At 53.4% G+C, this 10,118-nt stretch overlaps 1 protein-coding gene across 1 annotated transcript; it reads left to right on the top strand.

Moving 5' to 3' along the window:
- Positions 1 to 3,058: 3,058 nt before the first annotated feature.
- On the top strand, positions 3,059 to 7,389 carry SIX2 (SIX homeobox 2). The gene is made up of 2 exons (XM_050314357.1): positions 3,059 to 3,683; positions 6,177 to 7,389. The coding sequence occupies exons 1-2, from the start codon at positions 3,124 to 3,126 to the stop codon at positions 6,478 to 6,480; spliced, it is 864 nt and encodes a 287-aa protein (XP_050170314.1). The 5' UTR covers positions 3,059 to 3,123; the 3' UTR covers positions 6,481 to 7,389.
- The last annotated feature ends 2,729 nt before the right edge of the window (positions 7,390 to 10,118 follow it).

Here is a 10,118-nt window from a genome sequence, read left to right as displayed (position 1 = left end):
CGGGAAGGGGGTAGCCCTGCCTCTGCCCAGCTCTTTGGGAAGTGAACTTACGCTACATGCAAGCTGCAGCATAAAGTGAAAGCGCCTACGGAGAAGCTAGCGTGTAGATTCTGTACTCACATTTTAGGGTGCTAAGAAGACTCTCAGATCTAAATCCACTCAATAGGTTTTGACATCTCCTTTCCGGCTAGGGTGAACAGCTGCTCCCGTTCAGATTCAACCACTGTGGTTGTGAGATGGAAAGAGAGGAAAAGCAGGCAGGTATATCCCTAATAATGTTCGTTCGTTCGTGGGGCGAACAAGTATGGTAGCGGGAAGGCGGGAGACACAAATCAGATCTCTCTAGCACTTTTCTCTATTTCCGTGGTCCCCATTACGGGAGGCAACAGAAGGCACACGGTGTGTGTGCACGGAGGTCGGGGATGGGAGAAGGGATTTGTGTTTCTCCCCTGTTTCTGCTAAGAATAATATTTGAAGTGGGTCGGTTGTCCCGTCCCGTCACTGTGCGCTACGGCTGCGAACCATCCAGCTGCTTAGGTTGTCTAGGAAGCTCTGGGACCGAGATGCTTTCGTTTACAAACAAGTACAGCTTGAATCCTGAAGAGATCGGCCGGAATAGAGGCACTAAGCAGTCGAGAGCTCATTTTGTAAAGGGACGAAGGGAAAATCATGCAAGGGGGCTTTACCGAGCCATCACCAACATCCCCGATTTTGTTTTAAACGAATTTGGCTTGTTTCTTTCTCTCCCTGAAAAAGAAGCCTCTATTTTGCGTTCATGGGGGACCCAGGGCGGGAACTGCCCGCTTGACACTGTTTCCTTATGGCAGCACTCGGGAAAAGCCCGGACGGACAGGTGGGAGGACACGTAGTTTCCACAGTGGAACGCACTCGAGAAAGTACAGACATACGCCGCTGATACGCACAGGCGTCCGGACATGGTGGGAGCTGGACGCGGGCTGATCCGCTGCCCCCCTACCCCGCCCTCTTCCTCCTCCTTCTTCTGCCTCCCTCCCCCGCCGCATTTTCCCTGGCCGCAGCCCTGGCGCGGCTCCTCGCCGGGAGCCGCCGCCGCCGGGAGCCGCTGGGCTGCGCGCCGGCCGCCCTAGCCTCGCCTTCCCCCGGGACGGCCGCTGCGCCCGCCCGGGCCGGCACGGAGGCTCCGTCCATCGGCCGCGGAGGCTCAGGCTGCGAAGCGGGAAGCCGCAGCCCGGTCTCTTGTGACTTCGCTAAACCCCTGACGCGCCGGGGAGGCTAAAAAGGTACCGTGGCAGGAACCCACAATTGCAGAGACCTCTCCTGTCAGGGTTGCAAATAGCGTAGAAAAAGCTTGTGGGATTAATTATTATTTCTCCGCAAAAGGGGTACATTACAGGCCATGGAAACTCCCTGAGTTTGTGGTCGGGAGGCTCCTCCCGAGTGCCCTCACCTGGGCGAGCCCCGACGCCAGCCTCTGCCCCGGCGGCTCCGTCCGGCTGCGCAGCCCGAGAGCCGCTCCCGAGGAAGTACCGCGGCTCCCTTCACCCGCTCGTCGCACTCGCACCCTCTCCCTCGACCTTCCAGCTTGCGCAACTTTCTCTCCCGCCTTTCACTTTGTGTAGACCGAAAGGAATGGGAAAGGATACGGATCTCTGCCCCGCAGAGTCAGTAAACTTAAAACTCTGTGTGTAATGGGCACGCGTGGGTGATAAAGGGTCCGTCTAATCAAGCGAAGTGCCTCTGACTTTTACACTTTTACACGTGTACCTCTCCTGGATGAAACACCCCGACACGCTCCTGGAAATCGAGTGTAAATAAGTGTCCGGCGTCCAGTGATCACAAATGCCAGTGCCCTGCACGCCAGAGCGTGGTGGGGCATGGCCGGCGATTCATGGAGAGGCAGTACTTCTCCGGCCCCGTATCATCGTGCCTTCTCCTCGCTCCCGGGCAGGTACGACCAGCGTGTAATGGGATCCCAGGTCACAAACAGGGTCTCCATTGTACATGAGAGGCCCCTTCCCTATAAAACTCTCCGACAGTGGTTACTGGGCTCTGGGGAGGGAGGCTAAGCGAACGCATTTAGGAAGAAATTTTTCTGCAAGGGCCGGAGACGGGCTTTTCTCCCCACCGCGGGTGCCGAGGACGGCAGAGCCCGAGGTCCGGAGCGGCGGGACCGGGATGGGGCTGCGGGATCCAGACGGGACGGCGGGGTCGGGACAGGACTGCGGGATCCAGACGGGGCGGCGGGGCCCGGGCGGGATGGCGGCTCCGTCCCGCCGCGCCGCAGCGCCCTGCGGCGAGAAGCAGGGCCCCGGGCTCCGAGCTCCGGCGCTCCCCCTCTCCCCCGACGGGCGCCTGCAGCGTCAATCACGGCGGAAATTTCTCTCTCGCTAGCTAATATCTCAGCTCGCAGGGCCGCCTCTGAGTGGATCTGAGCAATCTGTCAACCCAGCCGGGGAGCCACCTCAAAACAGATCGGGTTACCCCTGATTGACAGCGTCACCATGGCAAATAATTTGACTAAAACTATTGTCTTCTGCTGGCAGTCCCCGGGTCAGATAACCGGACCAATCACAGCGCGGATAATCACTTTTCATGCCAGCTTAGAATAATATTATTAAAAAAAAAAAAAAAAAAAAAAAAAAAGGAGAGAGAGAGAGAAAGAAAGGGGGGAAAACTCCGAGAGGGAGAGGAGCGAGGGAGCAGGGCTTTACCACTATATTATGTGGGATCTGGCTGTGGGGGGTGGGGGGGAAACAGGGAGATCCCAAACCGTCGGCCGAGGGGGGTGGGGGTGTGAGAGCCGCGGCCGCTGCGAGCGCTGCAGATAGGAGACAAAAGAGGCACGAAGTTACTCTCGCAACTTGGACTTACAAAAAGGAGGCGGCGGCCGGGGGAAAAGCAGCCCGCGCTCCGGCTCTCGAGACTTTTTTTCGTCGCTCTTCGCCTCTTTTCCCCGGCTCCCGCGACCGCCCCGGGGCCGGGCGCCGCCGATGGCCGCGGCCCCCCGCGCCCGGCCGTGACGCCCGAGCGGGCCCCGCCGGGCGCAGCCGCCCCGGGGCCGGCCCCGTATGCCGGGCGCTGCCCGCAGCCCCGCGCCGCTCCCCTCTATGCGGCCGTAGGGCGCGCGGCGGGGCAGGGCTCACCATGTCGATGCTCCCGACTTTTGGCTTCACCCAAGAGCAAGTGGCCTGCGTCTGCGAGGTGCTCCAGCAAGGCGGCAACATCGAGCGGCTGGGGCGGTTCCTCTGGTCCCTCCCTGCCTGCGAGCACCTCCACAAGAACGAGAGCGTCCTGAAAGCCAAGGCGGTGGTGGCTTTCCACCGGGGCAACTTCCGCGAGCTCTACAAGATCCTGGAGAGCCACCAGTTCTCTGCGCACAACCACCCCAAGCTGCAGCAGCTCTGGCTGAAGGCGCACTACATCGAGGCGGAGAAGCTGCGGGGGCGACCCCTAGGGGCGGTGGGCAAGTACCGGGTGCGCCGCAAGTTCCCGCTGCCCCGCTCCATCTGGGACGGTGAGGAGACAAGCTACTGCTTCAAGGAGAAGAGCCGCAGCGTCCTCCGCGAGTGGTACGCCCACAACCCCTACCCGTCCCCCCGCGAGAAGCGGGAGCTGGCCGAGGCCACCGGCCTCACCACCACCCAGGTCAGCAACTGGTTCAAGAACCGCCGGCAGCGGGACCGCGCCGCCGAGGCCAAGGAAAGGTACGACTCCCCATGGCTTCCCCTGCTCCCGCGGCTGCTCGACCCCTCCGGTCGCTCCGCGCCTCCCTCTCTACCCCGGCCCCGGCTGCGGGAGGCCCGTCGGGAAGGCATGGGCTGACCGCCGCGGGGACGCCCAGAGAGCCAGCGACGAACGAGCTGGGCTCTCGGGGAGGGCTTCTGTCTGCCGAAAGTAGCCCTGGGAGAGGTGGCCGAGACCCCTTCCTTGCCGACATCCCACTCCCTGCACAGCCGGCGCGGCGGCCCCAGGGCAGCCTCTGCTGCTGGGGACGTTCCTTACGGCCGGCGGCGACTCCCGGTTAAGCAGCGTGGCTGCTGCCTCTCCGGGGAAACCCAGAGTGAAGCCCAGCCGGGCGCCGGTGGCCGGAGGTGCATGTGGGGGTCCGTCGGGACAAGGTGGCTGCGGCGAGGCCCAAGGGCAAGGGCTCCGCGCCCCGCACAGCTCAGAAGGTGTCCTTGAGGGTGACCCCGGTGCAGAAAGGGAAAGCCGGGGGACAGAGGGGAAGGTGTAGGTCTGAACGCGTTTAGCAAATATGTCCAGTGTCGTCGGCTCCTGGCGTGTGGCGGGAGACCTGGACAAGGACTGAGCAGAGCAAATTCTTGCCTCGCTCGTGACATTGCAGTTCTTATTCCCTACCCAGTAAGGTGTTCATGAACGCGTGTCAATAGGTGTATGTTCTTAGGACGAACATGATTCTGCTACTGTGCTTTTCACATTAAATGGAGTGAAGGGACTAATAATCGCCGGGCAGAGGTATTTGGGATGACTGAAAAGTCATCAGCAGTCCCTATGCCTTAGTAAGACGGTTCGAAGAAGCAAAAAGGGTCCTCTAAATGCATTCACTATTTCTCTGAATTACTCGGTCCGTACGGATTGTATGACCTGCTCGGTCAATTAACATCAGAAATCTCCTGTAGATCCTTGCCTATGAGGTAACTTCTACCTTTCGAGACTCTCTGCCTACCGTGTTTTGGAAACGAGCAGCGCCGCAGCTGTGCAGCTCGGCAGGTTCGAACACAGATTTGTTCTATTCATTTCATGAAACGGTGCTAGCGATTTAATTTTAGTTCAAATCCTCTCAAGTGTTGGTTTTACGAGATGGTAGAGATCCTTTTTATTGCTGATATCAAGGACTCACCTTCAAATATTCAAAGGAAATGAAGGTTACACTTATTCCATTCCTTTTTTTTTTTTTTCTTCCCGCGGAATCAAATTTTAAAGGTCTCCAGAGACAAATAAGATTTTTGACATTGAAAAATACACTCAACCTAATATTACACTCCAGGCGTTGGAAAACAGACCGTTCATGGGATTGCCATTCACTCAAGGAAACTTGTTCAAACAGAGCTTTCTTGTCTATTTTTATTTTTTTGGCACTAAGTGTCTCCAGCCACATCCTGCAGCCCTCAGTGAGGAAAAACCGTCAGTGCAATGGCTTAACTTCTCGACAAATCCTTCAGGATAGGGCCCCTCTGCCAGATAGTGTGTTTCAAAACTTCCGCGGAAGCTTTTAAATAGACTTGCATTGCCTTCAGTATTTCAGGCATGGCTCTGTCTAAAGTATTTCTACAAGGGCTATGCCTAAAGACCGCCTAAGCCTTGAAGGGGCGGCCGCCCCGACCCCAACTTGCTCCTCTCATTTCGGAAAAAAAATATAGATATATAAATATATAGATATATCTGCAAGGGGTTGGCCAGCCTCCAGTGATTTCTCGGTATTTACCCGGTGATGAATTTCGAAACTACGTCCTGCCTTTCCGAGCCTTTGTCGGTAGGCGCACCGGCGGTGCCGACTATCCCCGCCGCAGAGCCGTGCGAGGGGCCACCCTGGCTGCGCCCACCGCCGCCCAAGTGGGGATGGAGGGGTAGTGACGGCTGTGCGGAGCATTTCCCGAGAGGGCCGAGTTAACTCTGTTCGCTTGCCTTATCTTCCATATTGGGCTATATTTTGAGCTTTAGGCTCAGGGCGAGGCGGGAAAAAAACACGTCTTAAGCGAAAGACTTGACCTCCTGATGTGAGCCCCGGAGGCTGTTCTGCTGCACGGAGCCATTCTGCCTGGAGCTCGCCGGACTTTGGCCTTCCTAGGAGAAATCGTGGCCAAATTTCTCTTCAGGTCCTAGAGCAGTTTTAAAGTTAAAAAGTACTTTTTTTTTTTTTTTTTATGTCTTCCTCCCTTCCCTTCCGCCCCCTCCTCATGCTGTGCAAACCCTTTGGAGGCAGAAAATTACGTTTTGGCAAAGTGACACTTTCCACTGGGCTAGTGGGAGACTCTGTTTACAAGCTCAGCGGACCTTAGACCTTAGTGCCAGATGAAGAGACCTTGGAGGTTTGCAGTTTTCAAACCTACTGTTTTTGCACTCCCCTCCGCTCGCTGCTCCCCGGAGCCAGCTCCCCGCCGCCCCCGCTCCCGCGGTGTGCGCCCCAGAGCGGCGGCCACACGGTGATTTCCCTCCCTCTTTTGTGTTTCCTATAGGGAAAACAACGAGAATTCCAACTCCAACAGCCACAATCCGCTCTCGGCGTCAATGAACGGGAATAAGACAGTTTTGGGGAGCTCAGAGGACGAGAAGACGCCGTCAGGGACCCCGGATCACACCTCCTCCAGCCCCGCGTTGCTGCTTAGCTCCAATCCCGGGCTGCAGCCCCTGCACGGCCTGGGCCACCCCCAGGGCCCCAGCGCCATCCCCGTGCCCAGCGCCGACCCCATGCATCACCACAGCTTGCAGGACTCCATCCTCAACCCCATGTCGTCTAACCTGGTCGATCTGGGCTCTTAAAACAGTGTACACGCTCCCTCCTTCGCACCGGCCCTCCTTTACTCTCTCTTTTTTTTTTCCTTTTTTTCTTTCCTTTTTTTTCTTCCCCCTAAATCTTACCAGAGACTTTGAAAGCGATGACAAACACCTTAGTGGATGTGTTGTGCCCTTTGGCGGAAGGCTGGCTGCAGGTTTGCAATGTAGCGGACTCGACTGTGGGCAGTGATGTGAAAAGCCTTAAGAGTTGTTTACAGGTGGTCTCAGACGTGTAAGGACTGTTGGACAGGAGCTGTGATTTTCACGGCAAGCTGTAAGGGGGATCAGTTTAGCAGCTCTTTCCAGCCTTAATTTCACGAACCTCTCAGTGGTGTCACTCGATCGGGCCGGTCTGTGCGGTAAGAGGCACATTGTAATATTTTTTTGGGGGGTGCTGTGAGGAAAGTGGAACACGAGGATGCTGTTGCCATGCCTGTTTGGAAGTTACACATCTCTCCCGTTATTCTATTGTAGTTATGTATCCGTGGCAGGTGTACGATGTACAATTTCAACTAAGAATACAAAAATTGTAGTCAAGTTATAGCAGCAACACGCGCTCTAGGCAGACTCTGTAACCTTCTTGTAGCTGACGCTATGCAGAGAGACAGCTTCTTCGGCCTTGTCCATGTGGTGCTTTAGCCATTTGCTGTGTGGAAAAGGAAGTGATGGCCCAGCTCCGGCCCGGAGGAAGGCAGAGACAGAATTCCCCCCTCTGTGTGCAACGTGGGCAGGAGCTGGCTTTAAAAAGAAAAGAGGAATTGCTGCTCAAGTTTAGACCTAAACGACAGTATCAACAGCAAGTCACTCACCTTAGTTTTGTTTCTTGTTTATATTATGTGAATACATTCTTTGGAAAATATTTCTGCTTTTATTTTATAATAAAAACTAGAAATCTAACTCGGCGTACGGTTGCTTCACTCTCCCGCGGGGTATTTTCGGACTCAGTCCTGAGTGGAGCAGAGCGGGCGTCCTGGTGGGGGTCGCCGGGGAAGGCGGTGTCGGGTGTTCAGACCCCCGCAGCCTGCCCCATTTGGGGTGACCCGCGAAGCAACGCCCGGGCACGTTGGTCCGGGGAAGCGGCGTGGGCCGGGGGGAGCTGAAGTCGCCCTGCGGGAGCGGGGAGCTGAGGGGTCGGAGAAGGACGAGCGGTGCGGGCCCTGAGGGAAGAGTAGAGGTCAGCCACCTGCTCCATCGAGGGCACAGCGGTGCAGGCTGCGGGCTTTTCCGCCCGGTGTCCGCTGGCCCTGGCAGAAAGTCGACCCCCCGCCACCCGCTCCCCACCTCTCTTAAAGGGCGGGTGGGCAAACCAAGTGTGGCCAGCCCCTGCTCCGCAGTTCAGCACGGCTGGGCTGCAAACGCCTTTCCAGCGCCTGCGGGAGTGATGGTGGGAAAGTGATTGCTCTATTCCTCTCCTTTTTCTTTCTTTATTTTTAATTCCCTTTTTCTGTAAACACCAGGTAGCAAATGAGACAGGCAAGCTTCTTTCCAGTTTGCCCCATTAAAAGATAGGTGATTTCAATGCATCTTGCGCCCTCACTGCCAACTCTTTGCTAGAAGCTGAATGTCTTATATCATCTGCTTAAAATGTTCCTCATAGCTTGCAAAGGGGTTTACACTTTCCTTTTTTTATTTTTTTTTATTTTTTTTTTTACTTTTTAAAATTATTTTCTTGTAAAAAGTAAACCGAGAAAACGATATGGCTTCGAGTGGGATAGAAATATGTGTAGTTCAGCAAAGATTGTGTCCAGGTTTCAGACGTTGGCTGAAATTTCAATCAGTGAGAGTATTGCGCGGGCAATGTCCTAATTTGATATAATCTGAGGCTGGATTAGCGCCTCTGTGCGTTTGTGGGTGTCCGCTAAAAGCACGTTTCTCTGAGGTCCCGTTAAAAGTCTGTAGAAGGGAATGTATGGATGTCAGTTAGGGGGAGGTTCGGCCTACGGAAAAAAGTTTACCCTCACTCGTGGCTGTATGTTCTCGTTATGCTGGGGTGCAGCGGGGTGCAGTCTTATATCGGAGGCAATGTGGTATATTCAGGTTTATGTTTCCTCTGTTTCTGCTCTTTGGGGTCATTTTTTCAGCAGCGGAGATGATGTGACTGTTGTGCTGTGGGACCATACCAGTGCGACCCTGCGTGCATTAGGGTCTAAATAGCAGATCCTGTTATTTCCTTTGAGAAGCATTTAATAATTTTAGCTATGAATTTTAATTCTTTGAAAATAAACATTTTGCAAATAGAAGAACCACTGCTTCCTAGAGCTATAGAAGATTCCTGCTCCATGTAAAATAACACATGCAGATGTGCAATATTGCAAAGAATGAATTAATTGGATAGGTGATTATTCTGTATTTTTATAGGCTGAAATGCGTTTTGGAAGGATAACAGAACGTCTAGGTTAATAAAACATGGCCCCAAAACCGAAATAAATCCTTAAAGCTTTACCCTCTGGAGAAAGAAAAAATGAGAAAGAGTAAAGCCAAAATGGGGAATATTTAAAGAGGCAGTATGAAAACAGGATGGGGTTTACATAGTTAATAAAAGGTCATATTGCACAGAGGAGGCACAATTCGATCGGGGAAAGTAAATGAAGGGCTGACACAGTGAGAAAGACCCTTGGAAAGAGTGGAATCTGTAAAAACTCATGTAAATTCAGTGTGTATCTCATATACCGAGAAATCAAGACAGGGCAAGTGGCTGAAGCCAATTAAAGATGGCTAGAAACAGAAAACATACACTAAGAAAAAAAATCTGCAGGTCAATCCGGCATAAAGGGTGGCACATACAGCTCAAAGCCTCAGTGATGGGACGTGTGTAATTCAACCTGAAAACTCGTACATGTTCAGACTCATTGTATTGGACCATACTTGCCTTAGTACTGATGTTTGGTAAATTACCCCAAATCCCTCCGATTTTCCACGCACAAAAAATGTTCCCGATAGAGGAATATGCCGAAACTAACGTGACTAATCCTTGGTTTTAAACAGATTAGTTATGATTCACTAGCATTGGGTTACATGGGGCATATCTCATCTCAGGGTTGGTTGTTTCTGGAGTAGTCGCATGGTTTTTGAGGTATGAATAAAAAGGTGGTTCAGTCCCGGCAGGCTTTATCCATGAAACTCCCCCTGACTAACCTCAGACTGAGGCCAGGATGTGGCAGGCAAACTGCACGGCCAGACAAACTGGGGAAGAACCATGCTCGCTGTTTCTCTCATGTACGCACATACACATGCACCTATATGTATGTATGTATCTACATATAAGCAGTATTTGACCTCAAACTAAAATCTTCCCAAATTACATAGTGTATTCAGCATTTACAACCCCCAGACCTGTAACTGGAGCAATTCCTTTAGATAGCAGAGAGCTGAATATTCACATACTGGGGTAGATTTTTTTCTGCTGCATTTTACTATATGAGTGTTCACAGAACTGATGCTGTGCTGAAGACAGTCATGAGAGAAATATCTCATTTGAGACATAAAACATTTCTATCTGTCCTGACAAGGCTCAGCTCATCATCCTGAGGGGGAAATACTGATGGACACCGTGGGAGAGCATCCCGACAGGCTACTGGAAATGTGGCCCAGTTTCCAATGCTTTTGTGGGGACAAAAAGCACG

This window comes from Myiozetetes cayanensis, unplaced genomic scaffold (assembly GCF_022539395.1).
Source record: "Myiozetetes cayanensis isolate MyiCay16 unplaced genomic scaffold, myiCay2020 scf2-11, whole genome shotgun sequence".
NCBI lineage: Eukaryota > Metazoa > Chordata > Aves > Passeriformes > Tyrannidae > Myiozetetes > Myiozetetes cayanensis.
The sequence above is the reverse complement of the archived record's forward strand: the minus strand, read 5'-3'. Positions and strand labels throughout refer to the sequence as shown.

Excerpts from the sequence above, each read along its gene's own strand:
- SIX2 (XM_050314357.1), top strand. The coding sequence starts at position 3,124 with ATGTCGATGCTCCCGACTTTTGGCTTCACCCAAGAGCAAGTGGCCTGC. Across the intron at positions 3,684-6,176 it reads GCCGCCGAGGCCAAGGAAAG|GGAAAACAACGAGAATTCCA; the intron begins GTACGACTCCCC and ends TGTTTCCTATAG.